Below are 23,512 nucleotides of genomic sequence, written 5' to 3'. Positions count from 1 at the left end.
CGTGAAACAGGGCAGCCACTTCATTTTTGACCTCAAGGACAGATCACATACATTTCACTGCACTGGAGTGTAATACTTTAATACTTTCATATTTTGGGCCTCATGTGGCTTTCTAAACACACCCACATAGAATTAATAGCTCTACAAACTTAAGTACCGTAATCTATTTAAAATAAATATGTCTCCATAAGAATCTAGATTGCTTTTACTTATAAAATATCATATAAAAAGCAGGGGATTGGTTTGTAGATTTCATTTTGTTTATTGTTAATCAGAACAGAATTACCATGGATTCTGGTCTCTTCTATAGTTAAATTGAGATAAAAGAGAATGACATATACTCATGTACCTCAGATACAAGCAAAAAAAAACACCCTTTTCGGTCACTAACAAGGAAAACACAAAACAAAGGATTCTTAAAGAATAGTAGTTTTCAGATAAATGTTCCAGCTTTTTAGGGGGAAAAAGTATGAAGAAGACAAAAGTAACACCTTTCTGTAACAAAGTCAGATTAGAAACATATTAAAAAATATGAATAGAACCTCTGATGGGAACATCACAGAAGTAAACAAATGAGCACTGTGCATCTTCCTTAAAGAGTCTGTCTGTGTGGTTCTTAGTTCCTTACTGCTCAGAGAAGAGAAAAGCACAATGGCATTATTGGCAGGCACAGAGCTTTTTCTACTACCTGGTAGTAGGCTTGAGTCCATTCACCACTTTTCAATTTTGATGTATGACATTTTACCAAAGCCATGTGACTTTTAAAAAGTTGCATTAACAGTTGGGATTTTTTTTTTTTTTAGAATTAGAAGAGTAAAAGTTACATATAATATGAAATCTACATATAATCTGAAATCTGACTATTCAGACTTTTTACTCTTTAAAAAGGCAATATTTAATATAACTCCAAACAAAAGCCAAATCAGAATTGGCCAAGCATAAGAACATTATAAAAACTATTTTCATAGTGTAGTTCTGTGTACAAGAATGACTCTGAAATTAAATTGTCTTATTTCTAGCCATTTTCTTCCATAAACAATAACAGTCACAGATAAAAGAATTGCTTGCAACCTTACCAGAAATTTCTTGGGGGAACATTCTAGTCTTCAAAATAAATGGTATCTGTCAAATTCTTACTGCAAAATCTAAAATGTTAATCCATGTACTGTATTTCATTTGTAATAAGTCTTTGTGATAAGGTTAACACTTCAGCACATAACACAAATAGGAGAGCACCAAACAATGAAAATTACTCTGCTTATGTTTCTGTATTAGAATTTTATTTGCTAAAGGGTAAAAACAGATTTGCAAAATTCACAGTTAACTTAAAACAATAGTTTTAAACCTTTATTCCTAGCCCTTACTGCCTTCAGGAAGGAAAGAACATCTGGTTATTTAAGGAACACAATATGTTCACATTTTCTATGACTTTTGTTTCTAATTGGGTTTTAAAATTTTTTTGAATTTGAACAACTAGTTAGAACAATGTTTTTTAATCACTTCATATTTTTCAGACTGTCCTCCTTCTATCCCTCTACTTATTCAGTGGATTGCTTTTGGAAATCTGCTCAGTGGTTCTAATATGATAAAGACAAAGAAATAAGAATTAGGATTGTGGCATAGATCTAAGTATAGAAATCATATTTATGGTGAACAGAGTATAGGATGCTACAAACAGATATCTGACACCCAGTCTCTACATACAGCATATATTTTAAAAATTTTCATATGGTTCTTGGGCCACTTACATACCTGGCAGTTTCATTTATTACAGATACAAATAAATGTCTAATACAAATGAAGAATTGGGTGAGCAATAGAAGTAACTAGGATTCCACTATTTTTAAAATTAATGAAGCTATAGCTCTTGTTTGGAAAGGTGGGCAGAAGACCTGGGTTCAATTGTTGGCTCTGCCATTGAGCTGTGTGATCTTGAATAAGTTTTTAAACTCACCTTGATCCTCTGTGTTCATCTGCAGAAGGAGGGGCTGGATTAGACTCTTTAGGTTTTCTACAGTTCCAAAATTTGACAGTCTACATAAAGTAGGTTAACTACATTCTTTACTATGTTTTCTTTGTTCCATAATATTTGAAAGTGGTAACAAGTTTTCAAATAATTCTGACACAGTAAATTAAGGAACCAGATGCTCTTTAAGTTCAAGTTGGAGAGTTAGCTCACCATCTTGATAAAAATGGAAGCTGACAAATATATAATTGGCTACAATTTCTGTGGAATGTAGATATGGGTTCCAGAAAAATGCCAGGTGAATGGGATACACCTAGGTTAGAGACAGTATTGGAAGAGGCTTAGCATTTGAGTCAGAATTCAATTCTACCCTTATTTTCTTAACACCAAGCAGTGCAGAACACAAAACTAAATAAAAATAAAATAAAAAGAGTAGCATCATAAGGAGAAATAATTGAAAAAGAGTCAATAAGCAAATAGCTACAATACAAGGTGTTGTGAGGACTCATGTCCTATTGGAGCCTGAGAATGGCTTTCTAGAGAAGGCAGATGGATACAGGAATCTCAGGAGAAGATGAGTAGATGCAAGGTCATGGAGCCACTCTAGCTAGCTTGGAAGCTTACAGGTTTTTTTGGCCTTGGGAAAGCCATCTGACCTTAACTTCTCTGCACTGAGAAGCAATGAGGGAAGAGAACCTGCTCTGCCTACCTCACAGCTTGTTGTGAGGACCAAAGTGAGCTCATCAGAGTGCCTGGAAACTGTGAAAGAACATGGCCCTATTATTACAGTTTACAGGCCCATTATTTCCAAATGTCTGTTCAAATAAGCAATCTTTTCACTGTAAAGCTGGCATCACAGCTGATATAAAACAACTAAAGCTCAGTGTCTCAAGCTCTACTTGCAGAATCTGTTCTCAACTAGGTAACTCCACTGGGATTCAGGGGCAGCAGCATGACCAAGTGCTTTTCCGAGGCTGACAATGAACCCCTAAGCTCAGAGTTCCTTGTTTATTTTTATATGATTGAGTCTGTCAGCAGCACTCAACACTACAGTAATGTGAAGCTGGGATATGAAAAGTGTACTCTCATGACTCAAATCTCATCTTTCTACTAATTTACTTCATAGAGATTTGTGCGTTTATATACTTACTCTGATCAACTTGTATCAGAAATGATTCAAGTGTTTCGTTGTTGCTAATAATAGAAAACATTCAAAGCACTCTGATGCTCAGATTTTTATAGGATATGGGTGGGGTATGAGCATCACCTTTCCCTCTATTTCCCCCCCTCAGCATAAATGGCTTCCTTTATGACTTTATAAGACATTAACTATACTCTAAACTCTGAAATCACCTGTGGATTTCTGTAATATATATCAACTTCCTTTTTATTGTATCTTTGTAGCACTGGACTAAATCCTGTTAGAACGTTAGAAGTCAGTTCTTATGGACAAAGGATGCTCTGGCTGTGTCGGTCATTAGACACAATTGATTTCAACCACAAAAGAGAAGACCAATTCCTGCCCAATTTATTACGTCTCAGGAATATCTGTTTAAGATCCTACATTTTGGACCATTATCTTAATCATGTTTTTACACGGTAAGATCCTGAATATACCAGTAGGGGTTACCTTTTTTTAGATATTTATGCTATTAATTATTTTTTTCTCTTAAACCTTAGAAATTATATTTGTTAATCCTTATAGAATGGCTTCATTATACTTGTATATTAGGTATACTACATTATTGAGATAAAAGTACTCTATTAAAATCATAGATTATACTAATAGCATTGACACAATTCTTCAATTAGAAGAGTGAATGATTCATAGCAAGGACAACTATAATTAGCTGGAAAAATGATCGAGATCAATAGATTTAGGTAACATATTCATTTCTATCTTCAATTAAACCAAGCAAATTACACAAGTAGATAATTCAAATAGTTATTTTTGAACTTTTTTCCACTCTGTATAACTCTAAGAATTCCTAATGCTGAACAGATAGAATTTACCTTAAGTTTGTAGAGCAAAACTTATTGACCAGAAACCTCATTAATTTTTATAGATATTTTGTAATCTTGGTTATTTTTTTATAAAAATATATACTTACACAACTTACATATAACAAATATATGTAAAAATATAAAATATGGGACTTTTGATTTTCATAGTCAGACTCTTAAACCTTACCAAAAATATTGCTATCTTATGTATCAGAGAAACAATGGATTCTATTTCTGATACTTAATGAAATTTTGTATAAGGGAAATGATAAAATTATGTATTTCTGCAGAAAATGGATATAGGTACAAGGAAATAAATTATTTTAAATCAATCAATGAATAAATAGAGAATATACTCAAATGTTGAAGTCTACAACCGAAGAAAGGGCAGAAATCCCTTTGAATCAAAATGTATGTTGAACATGGAGGCCCAAGTTGATCAGACAGAGCTTTGGCAATGAATCCACAGACAGACTGACTCAAAGACAGCTTGACAACTGCCAACAAGCCTGTTGGTAATTCTGCCAAAGAGCCAAAGGCTGGGAATACCACCCAACGTCTGGCATTCTCCTATTCCTGTTTGAAGCTTTCTCTCTTACATTTCGTCCAATATTTTTGTTTGGCTCAAACGCATCTAAAATTCACAGATTTTTTTAGATCATTAAATGTTCTTATTTTCAAGAAATATAACATTAGTTGTAAAAGAGCACACTTTTTCTCCAAAGTGTAAAGACAATTTTGGTAACTTGCTTTAAAGTTCAACTAGAGAAATCAACATTATAGTCTGTTGAAGTCTTTATTTTATTAGGCTACTCTTCACCCCCAAAATAAGAAATACATATTCATAATATGAAATAATTTAGTATTTCATGATGTCATAAACTGCTGTAGAACTGGTCCTTTTTCATAGCTCTGATGTCCTGGCCTTCACATGGCCCCTGAGGTTTTACTTGGATAGGCTGGCCCTCTGAGGGGTTCAAATGATAATGAAGGTGGTGATAAAGAGAAGCAATGCTCATCTACTTTCTTGCATTCTGAGGAGGGCAGGAGGGCAAGACAACCTTTTTAAGGGACAAGAGATGCGTGCTCCATTTAATTTGCTGCTCAGTTACTAGGCAATGAGGTGTATGAGTTTTGGCCTATAACTCTAGGCAAATTCTTTCATTAGACAATTCATCTGCCACTAAACAAATTTCCACATGAGGAATTCTTGGCGTCATACAGAGACTCCAATTTTTCTGGAAATTGTGTATATACTACTTGGGAAGCTTACCTTTGGATCTCGAAGGAACAGAGCCTTAAGGATCAGTGAGTGTACATCCCCAATCACTGGGTAATGCATCAGAAGGCCGAGACAGGTCTGGTAGTTACTAGAGATCACTAAATAAGAAGGAAAAAATAATTCAGAAGCCATATTTCTTCAGATGTTTGCATTATTGAGTAAAAATATAACAACACAGAGTCAAAGAAAGTAAACCAATAACCGCTTTGATAAACGGAAACAGGGAGAAGGGACCTTTATCCAATGGCCTCTGAGGCAACACACTGTACTGTTAACTGCAATCTAATAACTAGCACGTAGCCTCGGGGGGTGCTGGAAGGAAAAACCTCAGACACAAATATGTGTGTGTTTGCAATATAAATAATCTCTTGAAGCATGCATATTTACTGCCATTTACATGGCTGTGTTTAAATGTCTCCAGTTTTGCTGCTTAGAAGTTACAAAAATATCATGAATGGGAAAGAACTAGTTTAAAATTTTCATAAAATAATACTTATCCTGATTTTATGCTTCATAACTTACATGTTACATATATTCCTTTTTATATATACACACCAGTGGCCCGGTGCACGAAATTCGTGCACGGGGGGAAGGAGGGTGTCCCTCAGCCCAGCCTGCACCCTTTCCAATCTGGGACCCACAGGGATCAGGCCTAAACCGGCAGTCAGACATCCCTCTCGCAATCCGGGACCACTGGCTCCTAACTGCTCCCCTGCCTGTCTGCCTGATCACCCCTAACCACTCTGACTGCCGGTCTGCTCGCCCCCAACTGCCCACCCCCACCGGCCTTCTCGCCCCCAACTGCTCCCCCTTGCCGGCCTGATCGCCCCCAACTGCCCTCCCCTGCCGGCCTCATGGCCCCCAACTGTCCTCCCCTGCCGGCCTCATGGCCCCCAACTGCCCTCCCCAGCCAGTCTCCCGGAAGATCTCCGGGTCTAATTAGCATATTACCCTTTTATTAGTATAGATATTAAAAAATTCAAAAAAATTTTAAATGTATTTTCTTCCAATTATTTGTTTTCCTAAAGGTAACAAGAAATTTAGGGAAAATATCTAAGCAGTATTTCTTGGAGGAAAAATGTCAAAATCTTCATAGATAAGCCTAACTGTGTGCCTTACATTGTCATTTAATTTTTTTTCAAATCAACCTAATTATAGGCACAATTATTAAACACATCTTTCAGGCAGGTCTATGTAAACTACCTCATTTCTTGGCCATCCACCAGCCACACTGTCACAGTTGGGCCCAGTATGGATGCTTGTTTTGTGAGCCACATGGACTTCCTCCACAACACTGTGAAGAAACTTTAGTTACAACTTCCTGTGGCTGCAACCAAACCCCTCTTTTAATCAGAGTAGTTAGTTGAAAAAGATTCCATAGGAAAACTGTGATTCAACACAGATCACAAAATAACACAGATCACAACACAGATCACAAAACTGTGATTCAATACAGATCACAAAATAAATGTTTGTGATCAGAAATACCACTGATTCTTAGATCCCCTCCCCCTTCTGTTGGAAACAGCATTTCTTGCTATAGCTTCCCATTCCTCCCTCTGCCCATGAACATTGTGGGGAAAGGAGACAGGACTGGGCAAAATGAATAATTATAATCTATGTAAGGAACCACTTTATCATCTTCATTTCCGCCTCTGATCTGACAGCTTGTAATTTCATACATCTGCTTTCATTTGTAAAGCACTCACTTATCCTACCCTTTCTATATCTGTTCAGACTCTCCTTTTCTTATTTGTTCATTTTGTCATATTCACATTCAGTTACCTATTGTCCTTTTTCCTCTAGAATTCAAAAAGCTTGGATACTAAGAACAGTATAATTTTTTCATGTACAGTCTTCTTGGAGAGCTAACAAGTAAATAAAACTTAGATAATCAATTCACTTTATAACTCATGAAGTTATTCTCCCAAATGTTATAATGATCATGTATTAGTAACTGACCCAGTAAGTATTCTTGTATCTTTTGGAAATGGTTATGGCCTTGGGATTCAAAGATGTGGGTTTGAATCCCAGGATACCATTTGAACCTTTCATAACAGTTTCCTGAAGATTAAATGATTTAATCTATGTGACTGATTTATAGCAGCCACTTAAAACCTGTTAAAGGTAACCTCTTCAAGCTTAAGTTTAGCCATTTGGAAAACAACTTTCTCATTTAAAAAAAAAACACCACTATGTGCCTACCTCATTCAATTCAATGATTATTTGTTGAGTACCTAATCCATCGCAGGCCCTATGTTAGGAAGGGATGCAGAGATGAACAAAGCACATCCTTGCCCTGCAGAAATGTAAACTACAGGAGGGCAGATGTGCAACAACAAGAATTTATTACTACTATCATCACAAGATGACAATGAATTATTGAAGGCTTTCTGAGACCAGGCCCATTGCCAAGAACTTTATCTGCGTTATCTCATTTAGTTTCTATGATAATCTTATTATAAGGGTACAAGTATTATCCCTGTTTTACAGGTGAGTAAAGTGATACTTGGAAAGGTTATGTCATTTGCCCAAATTGCACACCCCTTGGTATACAAGGCCAGGTATAGTAAATATTTAGAAACAGGCACAAGTTCTCATATTTAGGTATAAAATAGCACATAAAACAAATAATCATGGATTAAATATAAAACAAAAATTAAGAGCTAACAACAAAACCTTAAATTAAAGCTTTAACAATTTATTGTGCATCTCCACTGAAAATAAAGCTAATGGGTGTGTGAGTCTTGCAAGGTAACCAGGCATGCAGAAGACATTCAATAAATGCAATGTGCTCTGAAAAAATATTTGTTGAGGGCTTACTACCTGGAGGAAAAAATACATAATTACTACATGCAGTGTCTCCAACTATTTAAAAAACTTATACTATACTAACTTTCCCAGTTACAAAATGGCAACATACAAAATGGACTTCAAATGAACCAGACGACCAAGTGAGGGTGGGGCGTAAGTCATAAGTAAAAACAAAGCTTTTATTCCTTACACTCTGGGAGAAAGCCAAGTATAAAACACGGTCATATCCTTCTCCAAATAGAGTGATTTTCACCCAGTGTTTAAGACCCTCATAAGATTCTGTCCTTGAGAGTCCTCATTTCTCTATGAGCTTTTGGGCACACTAATCTGAAACTTTTAAATTACTTTTTTGGAAGGAGTACAATTCAGAGCAACCATTCTTTGTCAGTAAACGACTTTACTTAATGATTTACACCTTTAAACATACAGTTTTGGTGACTGAAAGGCAGTAAGTAAGCAAGTATCAAGAGCAGAATTACTGGTGGCCAGGGCGCAAGCATTGGAGAAAGGACCCCAAGTGGCCCCGAAGGCAGGGGTGCTAAGAAGAAATGGAGACACGGAAGGAGAAAAACAGGTGGAGGTCTTGCTTATAAAAAGGAGATGGGGAGTTTAAATTTACTCCACATTTGTTAGCAGTCACCGAAAGACTAGACTCTAATGTGATCAGATCTGTCTTTCAGAAAGATTGACACCGGCACAGGGTGATCAGTGGGAGGGAGCAAAAGAGGGACAAGAGGCAGAAGGCAGGTGAAAAGAGCACACCTGAAGTAAGGAATGGGAGGAGGGGTGTAATGGGCCAACATGCTGAAAAAATGGGTAGGTCTTCGTATAGAACTAAAACTGGGGAGTGTGTGTATGACAAAGAAACAGAAAAGCAATAGCAGACAAGAAGAACTTAGTACAAATATTAACAAATTTATATAAAGCTAATTAAAGGATGGAGCAACTTTTATTTCTTTGTGGAAGTTGCAAGATAGCTTTTATTTTTACAGAAGTTATACATGTACTTAGTTTAACCAGTCAAGCTATTCTCTCAGTCTGGTTATAAAAATAGCCATTGCTGTCCCATACCCCATTTCCCACTTCCAGAAGCACTGGCTTTCTTTTAGCTGATTAAAAAAAACAACATCTTCCATATTGTGAAAAAAGGATGCTAATATTACTAGCTCTTATTTAAAATGTTATCAATTGATGCCCCATCAAAGAAGACAAAGCTTTAACTTGTCCTTAGCACTGAAGCCCACACTTGCACTGACCTACACACCCCACAGGCATTCTTTGTCTCTCCCCCTATTAAGTTCTATCATAATGCCATTGAGATCAACTTTTAGAGTTTTCATTTTTATAACTGGGCAAATGATAGCACTGTACATCACAACTACCTCTCCTTTCTTGCACAGCCTCTGTCCTTTCCTGGAGTTTATAACGGTTTGTTTTTCATTTGCCTTGTAAATGCATTTGACATTAAATTAACCTGAAATGCTCTCCTAGGCATATGAATCTACTCAGTACTTTCCAAAATTTCAGGTATTTCATCAATTTCAGGAAGTTTATCTTGAGGCCTCTGGCCTGCTCCCTCACCCTGGGATGTCCTTCACCTCTAGCCAGTGTTTTATCCTTATTTCCTAGAGTAACTAGCTTATTCTTTCTTGCTTGATTCTCTCACCTGGTGGAGAGCAACATCCTTCAAAAGTTTTATGCACAAAACATGAATTTATTGAAAGCTTCTCTGTTTGGAAGATTTTCCATTGGCAATTAACAGTGTGACTAGGTACAGAATTCCGGGTTGGAAATAACTTTTCCTTCAAACTGGGAGTACTGACTGCTGCAGAGCTTTCGGGTTTCCAGTTGCAAAGCCCCCAACCTTCTAATTCCTAATCCTTTATGTGACTTGTTTTTTCTTCTCCTCCCCACTAATTGTCTGTAAATCCATGATAATGTACCTATTTTCATAATAGACCCTTTCATTTTAAAAATTCATGTTTTTCTATTTAACTAGAAATTTCTAATTGTTTCTTTGATGATTTTCTCCCTTCTGTTTATTTTGTGTTTGTTATTTCTTCTCTTTCTCTTTTAAAGTAATCTCATTTAGATGGAATCTCGTGGCCTGGTCCTCTAATTTGCTTTCTTATTTTCTAACTCTGTTTTATGTGCTAGTTTCTGGGACACTTTTTCAATTTTATATTCCAGCCATCTGATTTTCATCGTATTTCAATTTTCAATTACATTTCCCCCTTTATGTATTTTCCTAGCTCTCTGACAAATTTTCTCCTCCCTGCGTAGTCACTGTGTCCTCCAGGTTACTTTTAGCCTGGTTACTTGTTTAGATATTTGCTTTCACTTTGATGTTTTCCTCAAATGGTTGGTGTTTTTTGGCTACCTGCTCATGTTTAAGAATGAGGCAGTGCCAAGGTAACTGGAAGGTGCTACATGTGCATAGAGGTATGGGTTTTTAACTGTGGGGTTATCGTAGGTAATTTCTTGGGCAATTCATGAGCCTGGATTTTTAAGTCTTTTCCCTTAAACACTCCTAGAGAGGAGTCTCCCAAACTTCCTCCTGGAGGAAGACAGCCTGGCTTCAGTTCGGTGTTCTGCTATTTGAGATGGTAAAGAAGACCAAAGGGCTCAATATTCACTAAATTGCCCGAGTCCCTAATCCAGAGAACCTCCGTTTTACCATGTTCAGAGCATAAATCCTGGTGGTAAAGGTTGTAGATCTGAGTACAACAGCTTCTTAAATAGATGTTCAACCAGTTCTTGTTTTGTTTTTTTTTTTTTTAGTCTTAACTTTTTCCCTCCCCCTACCAATTTTCAGAGTTTCTTAGCACTGAAAATTTCTATACCTTTTCGGAATGATATGGGTTATTTCTTTGCTTTGACCATTATCACTTTTGTATTTAGTTATCATGGATCTGCTAAATCAGTTATCACTGATCCATCTTTTCCTGCTTCCAAAATTGCTGTAATCTCCTTCCTAAGTTTCTGTGTCTTATGGGTTTATGCTATTTTAATCGAATTTTAGGAGCAATGAAGGTAAATGTGATATAGTAGGCAGTTAGACAGACATGAGCAGAGTAGGAATGATGAGCCAGGTACAGAAAGTCACCAGGGCGAAAAGCCCTGCATGCTGAGCAATGGACAATTGTAAGGTAGGACAATTACCCCAATGGTGACCTTTCCTCTTCTAGCATATCCCTGGTCATGTGGTTCAGACCCTTCCCTGACCTTTCCTCCCCTGGCATGTTGCTAGTCATGTGGTAGACACCCTTAGAGGAGGAACAAGCCCTTGCACAACCCCATACAAGCCCTTGCACAACCACTTCCTTAGCATTAAGTCCTCAGGACAATGAGGTTCTGACTCGAACCAAATAATCTTAAAAACAAAACCTCAAATCTGTTGACTCCAGAGACAGAGTTTAGCTCAAACTAACTTCTAGGTCTCAGCTCCAGGCCCAGAAAAGCAGTAAGACCAGGTGGGGTGATGCCATGGCTGATATCAGGACCCGCTGTGACAACTAATGATTCCCTGACCAATTAGTAGAGACCATGATTCTGTAAGGACACACCTGGAAAGCTGATGAATATTCCCAAGACCTCTAGATAACAGTCCTTAAAATGAAGGACCCACCTCCTCCCCACCCACCTTGCACACCCTTGCCTTTCCCCACCTCCTCCTTTCCCCAGAGTGCTCTCTTTCTCTCTCTCTTGAGCAAGCCCACACCTTTCCCCACTTTTTCTTCCCTCAAAGTGAGTGAGTACCTTTGCTTTCTTTCCCCTAAGCTCCAAGGGCCCTTCTTTTGCCTTTGTGTTTCCTAAGCCTACACAGCCCAGCAGGCTCACTTCTTTCACAACTCATGTCTTCTACCTATGTGACTTTCTAAATAAACTTTTGCTTGTATCTGGGCCAAGGCTCTGAATTCTTTCGTAGCCAAAACTCAAGGACCAAGGTCAAATATCTGGTGCAATTCACTGTTAACAAATGCATCTCATATCTGATATCCTCAATCATTTCTTTTATAATGTTTCTATTCAGCACCTAGGCAGGTGAATTAAAGGGGAAGAAGAATCTAGGTAGGAGGCAATTGGGTGGATAAACTTGGGGAATAGTCAGAAAGCCCAAGATTACCATCTCCTTTTCACTAATCGTCAGAGAGAATAGCTCCAGTTAATGTGCAAGACTTCACATTCTCTCTTGGAAGCAACAGATGGACATGGAATCTTGAGTATTCCTGGGCAAGATTAAAATGGCACATTAATTTTGTAGCTCTGGGTTCTTGGGCCTTTGAACTCTGGGACTTAGACCATCGTCCCCCTGGTTTTTAGGCCTTCAGACTTGGATTGAATTACTGGCATTCCTGGTTCTCCAGCTTGCAGATGGCCTATTGTGGGACTTCTAAGCCTCCATAATTATGTGAGCCAATTCCTATAACAAATGTACTCATATATATGTTTCATTTTCTCTGGAGAACCTTAATACAAAAGGCTTCACCTGATAGGCCTCATAGGGGAAAACTATTCTCCCCACACCAGATGGTGTCTAGCCAGCGCACTGTGGTCTCTCAAAGGAGCTGCAATCAAGGTCTTAGGACAACTTAGCTGGTCACGATCTTTCACATATTTCTATTCCTAGTCCTAGTGCTTTCATCCCTAGACCTCTTTATCTGAGGCCTTGGTAGAGATCTTCACAAGCACCTTTTGCCAATACCTTCTTACAGGGGTAGGAGACGGGAATTTTGAAGATACCTTTCCTCATTTGACTTAGTACCAGTATTTTTCCACTCCTAGCACCCTGCTCTGACACCCCCACCACCTCGAGGTTCATAAAACTGCCAGTCTTTTGTTCAGGGCTTCCTGAACAGTGAGATGACCTCGCATCTGTGCTGATCCATTGATCTTTGACCAGTGTGCCGTTCCATGGGTGAAATGGAACAGAGGGAATTGACATTTTCTCCAGTTTTTGACTCTTGCTTGTACTACTTTAGTAAGTGATTAAAGGCTTAACCTTTCACTTTTGACTTGTTGCTTTAATTAGCTACTCTGACACCTTACAGCTCAGCTCTCTCCCACCCAGCCAAGCTGAGCTCCTGGCATTTACCATGTAATCCAGCAATTGTGCTCCTTGGTATTTACCCGATTGTAATTAAAACTTGTAACCACACAAAAAATTGCACACTGATATTTATAGTGGCCTTATTCATAGCTACCAAAACTTGGAAGCAACCAAGATGGCCTTTAGAAGGTAAGTGGATAAATAAACTCTGATATATCCAGACAATGGAATATTACTCAACACTAAAAAGATATCAGCTATGAAACCTTGAAAGACATGGAGATAAATGCATCTTACTAAGTGAAAGAATTTAACCTGAAAGGCTACATACAGTATGAGTTCAACTATATGAAATTCTGGAAAAGATAAAACTATGGAGACAATGAAAAGTTCTGTAGTTGTCATGGGTTAGAGGGAGGGAGGAATGGATGAACAGCCAGAGCACAGAGGGTTTTTAGGACAGAGAAACTACTCTGTATGACACTATAATGGTGGGTGCATGTCATCATACATTTGTCCAAACTCACAGAATGTACAACCACCAAGAGTGATCCATGAGGTAAACTATGGACCTTAGGTGATTAGGACATATCAAGGTAGCTTCACTTACTGTAACAAATGTAATACTGTGGTGAGGCATGTTGATGGGGTTGGCTGTGTGTATGTAGGGTCCATGGGGTGTAAGGGAACTCTGTATTTTTCTCTGTAAATCTAAAAATTCTCTAAAAATAAAGTCTATTTTAAAAAATCTAAACATAAAAAAATAAGACAATGAGCTTTATCAGCCTACCTCAGTGAAATTTTAAAAGATTTTTAAACTAGAGTATAAAGTGATATGTTATTTGAAACTCAAAGGGTACATTAATATCCATACCTGAGATGGTCTTAAAGTCGAATGACAATATTTAATGTCCAAGAGGGAGGAGAGCTGGCAGTTGGGAAGTGCTAAAACATTCCTTCAAAAATCTGACTGTGCTTTTTAATAAACACTCTGTGACTCATGACTATAAGATTAAGTCTTTGTTTCTAGTCCCTGAATTTGGGTAAAACTTTTCCAGAAAAGAGAAGTAAATGCAATCTGTAGTTGAAATAAACTGCATTTTGACATCACTATAATGTTGAACATGCTCTTAATGAGAAAACAGAGAAACAGAAATTCTGAGGTAGGGCAGATGGAAGCACTGGCAGATAGACAGGTAGTGGCTGAAGAGTAAATGGAGATTTAAAATGAAATAAAAAGGAACAATGTTTAAACCACTAAGAGGACACAATTGCCACACCAGGCCAGACCAAGAAATGACTGAAGGCTCCCCTACAGAAAAATGAGGAAATCTGAAGTTTTGTAACATGCTTATGCTGGCTGAAAAAAACAAGCAAGAGTGGGTAGAAGTGCCAAGAAGGAAACTTTTCCATTTCCAAAGTGTGCAGGGAGGTGGTAAATTAAACAAGACAACAAACATTTATTTGAAAGATACTTTCTGGTTAGAAAAATCTACAATGAAATGAATTTGAATACAGTGTTTAGTCTGCTAATACAATTGACAAGACAAATAAAAGGTATGTTACATTGTAAATTAGAGAAAATGTTTTTCTTTGACACTAATCAAAAACAAAAATTTAAATCAATAAAAAGATGTGAAAAAATGTACGCTTAATTTAAAAAGCAGACAATGCTTTCTTTAACAAAGCCATGCTGAAGTGTATTAAACAATCACTGTTTAGTTGAGTTGGTATTCTAAGAGTGTTTGGGCATCTGTTCCCTCAGTAATCACTACACCCGAATCCATGACCCCCACCCCCAGGTGTCTAGAGTACTCTGTCTGAGATCGCCCCAAATACATGAAGAACTTCAGAGGCTCTGAGGGACAGGGAAGAATTATAACAGGTGGTTCTGGTCCTAAGGACTTGCAATCTAGTTGAGAAGATGGGACTAATATGCACAATAAGGAACAAGATAAAATGAGTTAATGAAATGCTACCTTGAGCGGTATTGATTAAAATCTTATAGGACTGAAAAAGTGAGAGATCAATGAAGGCTAGATTAGTTGGGGATGGTTTGGGCAAAAGCTACCTTGCCTCAGTCCTGTATAGGAGCAATACTTAGGTAGGTAGGGCCAGGGGAAGCAAGGACTCACATGTGTAATTTACAGTATGAAATAAACCAATAAAAAAAGTATGATGAGAGTATGGCTATTAATAAATCTTTACAGGGCTAATGGCTCATAATAACCTTTCCTTATTTCCTAATCTTTATTTTTTTATATAACCTTAATCCATATAATCTGGCAAGAAATCTGAAAAGCACTTCTTATTACAAGAAATTAAAAATGTTTATGGTTTAAAATGTTTGGGGATAATTCTATTTAGAAATGGATACTATGTACCTAAGTAAAGCAAGAGTTTTTCATAGAACAGCCATCATTTCCAAGGTCAAATTTTAAAATATGTATGGATATAATGTTCACATTGTTATTTTTTCCAATGCAAAATTTTATTTTTACTTAATAAAATCAAGGTAGGGCTCTAGGCGTGGAAAAGGCATGTGAGAACCAGTCCCTCTGTCACTAGCCCTGTGGCCTTGAGCTGGTTTCCTAACCTCTAACCTTGGAGGTTGGGCTCAGTCTCTAAGACCTCACACAGAACTTGGTGTTTGTAAGAAATCTGTGAAGTGGTTGAATATTACAGTTCCCTGACTGAATTACTTTCAAACAGAATAAAAGCTTTGTTAAAGGGATATAAAGAAAATTATAAGAATACTTTTGTTAAAAAATTAAGTATAAGTTGTGGAGATCAGTGATAAAAGGCATAGTAAGAACTAAACAGCGTACTGGGATCTAACACCAAACACTGAGTGTGATTGTTTAAAATTACTTTACTGCATTGTATTAGTTTGCTAGAACTGCTGTAACAAAGAACCCCAAACTGGATGGTTTTAATCAACAGAAATTTGTTATCATAACAGTTCTGGAGGCCAGGTGTCCAAAATCAAGGTGTTGTTAGGGCCATCCTCCCTCTGAAACCTGCAGGGAAGAATCCTTCCTTGTCTTTACTGGCAGAGCTGTTCCTTCCAAAGGCTCCGAAGGAGGATCTGTTCTATGCCATTTTCCTAGCTTTCGGTGACAGCTGGAATCCTTGTCATTTCTTGGCTTGCAGATGCATCACTCCAATCTCTGACTCTGTTTTCATATGGCATTATTTTCCCTATGTGTCTTCACATCATCCTTTCTCTGTGCATATGTGTCCACATTCTTTTCTTCTTACAAGGACACCAGTTGTAGAGCAGTAGAAGTCCATCCTACTCCAGTACGATTCATTTTAATTAATTACATCTGCAACCATCTATTTCCAAATAAGGTTACATCCTGAGGCACTAGGGGTTAGAACTTCAACAGATACCTTGGGGGATATAATTAAACTCATAATAGGTCTAATTATCTCTCCTAATAAAATAAAGATTTGGGAACAGATACAGTAAATCTTAACCATTTTTTTAGGTTACATATTCCTTTGAGAAGATGATGAATTATATATCCTTGGCCCAGGGAAATGCACACCTACACAATGTATTGCACAGTATCAGGATGATCACGGCACTTTGAAGCCCTCTATTGAACTCCTAGGACAGTGGTCAGCAAACCGCAGCTCACGAGCCACAAGCAGCTCTTTGGCCCCTTGAGTGTGGCTCTTCCACAAACTACCACGTGCGGGTGCCCACGTACAGTGCGATTGAAACTTTGTGGCCCATGCGCAGAAGTCGGTTTTCGGCTCTTAAAAGAAGTTTCAATTGTTGTACTGTTGATATTTGGCTCTATTGACTAATGAGTTTGCCGACCACTGTCCTAGAAGGTATGGATCCAAAGAAGGAATGCCAACATTGAAGGAAGGCTCTTTCAGTTTCACCAAGTGCATCATTGTTTGAGCTACAAACATATCACCTACAGCTGCAAAAGAACATCTGCAGTGCCCAAGGTCATCACCACCCTGGATGCCCCAGACAGGGCTTCATGAGTCAAAATGGAGCAAGATGGAATAAAAACTTGACACCAATGTTCCATGTGAAATGTTGAGGCTGGCAAGTTGTCCACCTTCCTTTTGTTTTTGATCCTTGCTTAAAATGTAAGCTCATTTAATTAGCACTGCCCTCCCATGCGTTCTACTCAATCCTGTTCTGTGTCTGCTTCCTGCTACTCCCCACCCTCTCAATCTTTTGCTCTAAAAAACAATGCCTTTCCCTCTGAGCCTAATCTTCCTTCCTGGAGTCATTGCTGCCCTGGCAACCTTCAGTGGTGGGGGTGGGGCCACCAACTCGCTCCCTGATTCTATTTCTAAACCATTGCTTCCTCTCTTTCCATAAAAACGCCTTTCCTCTGAAGTCCATGCCACACATCTATACCTCCATCAAGCCTCTTCATAATTGTCAGCTATGCGCTATGATGGCTGACAGGTAGTAGGCACTCCATAAACACTGTCTGAAGGAATGGTTAATTCTTTGAGTAAATGATTGAGTGAATAAAAGCTGTGGAGGACCAAACAAGAATCCCAGTTCCCTCACAATCTCTTGATCTCCTCAGTGATACTTTCTCCTGTAATAACTTTAACCATTCTGCTCATACTCAGAACTGCTCCATGTCCTCTTATTTGACCATGACCTCTGATTTTAGCTCTCATACCCGACCTCTAATCCCTTGATACTCTTGATTTCCCATAGTCTTTTCCTGGCCAAGTTTCCCTCCCTAAACAGCTTAAATCACTCTCTTAAAATGCCATCAGCACCCTCCACTCTCCTTCCTCCCTTCAGATCTACCTAATTCATTTGGATGTGGCTTTAACTTGAAGCCTGAATTATGATCTGCCTCTTTTGCATCTTGCTTGGAGTGCTGAGCATGATTGAGAAGAAACATAACCTGAGTCCTGGTGCTACTGCCCACTGTTTTTCTCTGTAGGATCTTCGACAGCTAGACCAGGCTTGTTCTAGTTCTTGATCAGTCATCTCTCGCACACTTCCCAGTCATTCCTCTCAAACCCCTACACTACCCTGCCTCATTCATAGTGGACAACCTGCTTCTTCTTTTATCAGACACTAGAGGCCCAGTGCACGAATTTGTGCAACAGTGGGGTCCCTTGGCTTGGCCTGCGGGATTGGGCCGAAACCGGCTCTCTGACATCCCCTGAGGGGTCCCAGATTGAGAGAGGGCTCAGGCCAGGCCGAGGGACCCCACCAGTGCATGATCGAGGCTGGGGAGGGATGCAGGAGGTTGGTCAGCAGGTGAGGGACCATGGGAGGGCTCCAGGGCATGTCTGGCCCATCTTGGTCAGTCCCGATCAGCCAGACCCCAGCAGCAAGTTAACCTACCAGTCGGAGCATCTGCCCCTTGGTGGTCAGTGCACGTCATAGCGAGTGGTTGAGTGGCCTTAGCATATCATTAGCATATTGTGCTTTGACTGGTTGAATGGCTGACTGGTCGACAGGACAGTTAGCATATTAGGCTTTTATTATATAGGATGGACTTCCTCCACTTCCCATCTTCTCCACCTGTAAAGTAGGCTATTTCTGAAACCTGCCTAGTGCCTCCTTCCAGGATTAGCACCTGTTTTTTATTCCCGTTCTATAGCCAGTGTTCCACAGGACTCCTGACCTCAACCACAGCTCTGGGTATGTTAGTCTGAAATTGATTATATCAGTCTTTCCTATGAACTGGTAAGCTTTTTGAGGACAGAGGCAGTGCCCCTTAAATACGTAATAAATAGCCACTCTATTTTAGAAGATATGCACTGCTATGGATTTAACCAAGCAAATAAAAAGAAGTTGAACTAAAAAACACTGAAATGAATAAACAACTTCATTACCCCTGTATTTTTCCACATGTGCCCATATGTTTTATAACATCATCAGCAGAGGAATTAAAAAATGTAGAAGAGCTTCAGCTGCCAAAAATTTGACTGTTTCATGAAATTAATTTTAAAATGTAGATTTTAGTATAGGAGACTGGATAATTAAATTAAAAATATAGTTGTGATATGTCAAATTTAAGAAAAAAGCAAATAATTAAGCCCATAGAAAAGCAGTATAAATTTTAATAGTTCTTTACTATAATAAATTTGTGAAAATACAGGGTGGGGCAAAGTAGGTTTAGAGTTCATGAAATACAGAGATAATTCTTGTATTATTATTTATTTATTATTGTATTATTTTCCATATGAACAACTATAAACCTATGTTTTAAATAAAAGAAGTTTATCATTCCTCTGTTTTTTTAAGTACTTACATTAAAAAAAGGCAAACAATTTTAAAATGGGAGACAGTATTGAATATCCAAAAACCTAGTATCCATCAAATCTACCAAACATCTTTCTCTACTTTCCAGATGTTTCCTTTATGATTTCCATGTTCTTATATGATTAGCTCTGACTCAGAAAAAAAAGGAGCTTTTCACTTTGTCTGTCAAAACCCAAAGTGTCTGACCTTCAAGGCACAAAAAAAAATCCCACAATTTTTGGATAAAAATGTGGTTCTCCTGTCATTTATTCACTCAAGTAATTTTGGGGGAATTAAAAAAGTATAATCTAAAATTTTAAAGAATATTATTAGTGTTACCAGAGGCGTAACAAGAGCATCTGGCACAAATGGTATTCAATGAATAAATAAAAGAGAACCACATAGCAATTTAACAGTCAAGATTATGAATGGCTCGAAACAGTTTATATTCTTCTGACAGAGTCCTACTCTTATGACAGTTTTTTATTTCCTACTTAATCATCACTTTGTGCAATCTTTCCTAATTATATTTTGGCTTACAAATCTTATTTCGTGAACTGTGATTATTTTTCTGAGAAGGAAAATAATTTGAGGTATTTTGAAATTTAAAACAAGCTCTGATATTTTCTTCAAGCTGAAGATCATCCGACTATTCAAAAGGGATGCACTGTTTTTCCAATTAGGGCAGGCACCTTTGGGTAGATCTGATGAGATGCAATATAGCTACCACTTGGCACTCTATTGAGAAACACATTTGCCTAAAATATAACTGAGAAGTTAAAAGATTTTTAAAATGTAATGTTTATTTTTTATTGGCCAGTTGTTGATACTATAAAAAACTACTCTCTCGATAAATATTCTTGAATACCACCTACCTGTCAGAAGGTGGAGCTCTAAACATAGCTGAAATACTGGCTTTTTCTATGTGCATTTCACAAATGTGTGTACTAGCAATGAGGAGAATAAAGCAGGAGTAAAGTCTTCAGAAAAAGGGTTCTGAAAGAATATTCCAATTCTCTCAGGAAAAATCACCCACATCTTCCAATATGTACATAGTTAACTCAAACAAAAAATTTTAGTATGTTCCTTTGAAACTTCAATGTATTGCCTACGATAAAATCTAGGTATGGTAATTCAGAATAAAAGGTAAAGTATATTTAAAAGGTAAAACATATTTAAATTCAGGATCACCTACTTGAATGTAGGGCAAGGTCATTAACACTTACAAGCATCTCGAATGTAGAGTAACATGGCTATGAAGATGTAATCCACTAAGCCCAGGCCGAGGCCATCAGCGAACAAGGCATCCCAGACCACCAGAAGGTCCTGTAGGGGGAACTCTCGCCCAAACAGCAGCCGTACCCACCGCCTAGAGAAAACAAAACCAAAATTCAGAAAGCAGTACGCTTAAGAAAAATATAAAGAGGAATCATTTTCTCCTACAACTGTGACGAAATTGTAATCTTTAATCACTTTAAGCAAATATTATATATCAAGAATATAATGAAGTAAAATCCAAGTTTTAAGTTTTCAAATGAATTTTGTAATTTTATAACTAGGCCACAGTCATTAAACTTTATTCCTACTATATGTATAAAACAAAAGTACAACATATGAAAAGGGTAGAAATCTTTCCTATTTAATACAAATCACATAAAAAAGGCAGAGAAAAAATTAAATGTATAGTGGTCTGATAAATGCCTCATTTGTAAGGTTATGAGTTAAAAATTACAATTTTCCAAAATTTCATGCTCACTACTAATTTTTTTGTTAGACTTTTGCAAATGGGTATATGACAAATTACTATAACCAAACAGAAAATTTCATTGTCACATTTCACTCATTTTAAAAATATTAATTTTAAAATAAAATGTGAGGGAAAAGAGCAGTTATCTATGTTTTTGTCAAGTGCAGACAGTTATTTCAAATGAAACAAAGTGATACTTAATTTTTAACGTTAGAAGAGATATGACTCATCAGTGAGGCTATCTTTCCAGGCATGGTTTTCAAAACACAGTTACCTCTATGGCCAGGAAAATGGATATGTATGCATAAGCAGCCAATAAGAATACTGAACAAGGTCTGTATATAATTATGTATCACAAACAGTCACACTTCAGACTGTCAATAAATGCTACCTAAGCTCTTTATATCTAATTCTTATAATAAAAATAATTTACTTTGATATGTTTGTATCAATTTACTTCTAATTTTAGATAACATGGCTACAATTTCCTTACACAGCCTTTCTTTAGGAAGCTCATCTAGAATTCTATGTGATTCTGGGACATAGCAAAGAATGAGAAATTCCAAATTTCTGGTACCACCAAATAGTACAGAATAGAGGAAATTGTTTAAAAATCAACTAATATATGTTTCCATTTTGCAAAATTTGAAACCAAATATAACCATCTGTGGGGTTAAAGTGAGGCCAAAAAAATTCAAATACTTTCTTCAGGAATAATTACATTTAAGAAGGAATCATAGCTGTGACAATACAGTGTACAATCACACATATGTATAAATTTATGAGGAACCATATAATCAAATACTTAAGTTATTTTATTTATACTGTTAAATTAATCAACAGAATAATTAAATTATATTTTCAACTACATCTTAAATTATGTTACTCAATTTTTCAGAGAAAAAAATTTAATGTCTAATAACATTTATCTTTTTTAAAATGTTATAGGCTGTTTAAAATTTTTATCTACCTTTCAATTCTTATTCCACTAATATGAAAAATAAAATATACTTTTTTAACTAATGTGTTTGTATTTATGCAGTTTAGAGAAAAAAACACGTTATTTCTCTACACATTTCTAATTCTTTCAAATTACAAATGCTAATGTTTACTGTTTTAAGAAGTATACAAATATCTCTAAGCTAAATAGGTGCTCTTCTTAATTACAACGAATTAACTGGTCTTGCAAAAAGCATCAGGGGAACCAGGAGAATGGACAAAGCAAAAAGTAGCTGGATTGAATTATTTGGGGCACCTGTTTAACCAGTTAACTGCCAGGATATTTTGAATTTAATTTAAAAAGGTCCGCCGCTTGCGTCTATAGATGCTTATGGTGTACAAATGGTTAAAGGATCTTCAAACTGATAACCATATCTGCATTATTAAATGACTAAACACTTAGAATGTGATCATTCAAAGTTATTCAACTGAGACGACTGGAAGAAAAAATCATCAATATAAAACACTGGTGAGGGTCTAATGTATAGCATGGGGACTATAGTTGATGATGCTGTATTGTATAACTGAAATTTGCTAAGAAAGTAGCAAATGTTTTCACAAAAAATAACCAAAACAAAAAACACACAACCAAATAAATACATGAGGTCACGGATGTCATCATTAATTAGATGGGAGGAATCTTCTCAATGTACACATACATCAAATCACTATGATATACACTTTAAATACCTTACAGTTTTATTTGACATTTATGATACAATAAAGCTGAAAAATATAAATAAATAAAGAATTATCTGGTTCAATGAACAAGCAATTATGGCTATTTCAAAATTTAAAATTCTGATATTTAAATGATTCCTTCTGGTTCAAATCTAGGTGTTAGTATAAAATTCAAGCATCAGACCAGTAAAATAGTACTGTGCCCCAAACTTGCCCCTTTCATTCTTTTTAAAAAAATATATATTTTATTGATTTTTTACAGAGAGGAAGGGAGAGGGATAGAAAGTTAGAAACATCGATCAGCTGCCTCTTGCACACACCCTACTGGGGATGTGCTGCAACCAAGGTACATGCCCTTGACCGGAATTGAACCTGGGACTCTTCAGTCCATAGGCCGACGCTCTATCCATTGAGCCAAACTGGTTAGGGCAGCCCCTTTCATTCTTGAAGGGTATTTCAATGCTTCCCTTATTTGAATAAACCCATTTAGAAACTACCACTGCTGTTCCTTGAAAGGCAATGCTTTTGCTTAGCTTTCTTATGTGTAGGGGGACATTTTTTCTTTATTTTCCCTACTTTCATTGAAACCAAAATCGCTTTTGAAAAAGTTGACGTCATACTATCATAGACATCATTTAGCAAACAAACAAACAAACAAACAAACAGAAAATGGATGAAATTAAAACACACCACAGGTGAGAATGCAATGCTAT

The 23,512-nt window shown here is 37.1% G+C and overlaps 1 protein-coding gene across 2 annotated transcripts in view; it reads right to left on the bottom strand.

The window, feature by feature from the left end:
- The window catches only part of TBC1D5 (TBC1 domain family member 5), a 446,950-nt gene that overhangs the window by 94,139 nt on the left and 329,299 nt on the right, over positions 1-23,512 (bottom strand). For both annotated transcript variants that reach the window (XM_079795163.1, XM_079795164.1), the window contains exons 15-16: positions 20,599-20,741; positions 5,244-5,350 (exon numbers count right to left, since the gene is read on the bottom strand). In XM_079795163.1, the coding sequence (XP_079651289.1) occupies positions 5,244-5,350; positions 20,599-20,741 (250 nt within the window). The remainder of the gene's footprint in view (positions 1-5,243; positions 5,351-20,598; positions 20,742-23,512) is intronic.

Source organism: Cnephaeus nilssonii (genome assembly GCF_951640355.1).
Source record: "Cnephaeus nilssonii genome assembly, chromosome: 17".
Taxonomy (NCBI): domain Eukaryota; kingdom Metazoa; phylum Chordata; class Mammalia; order Chiroptera; family Vespertilionidae; genus Cnephaeus; species Cnephaeus nilssonii.
This window is presented reverse-complemented; position numbering and strand designations above follow the sequence as displayed.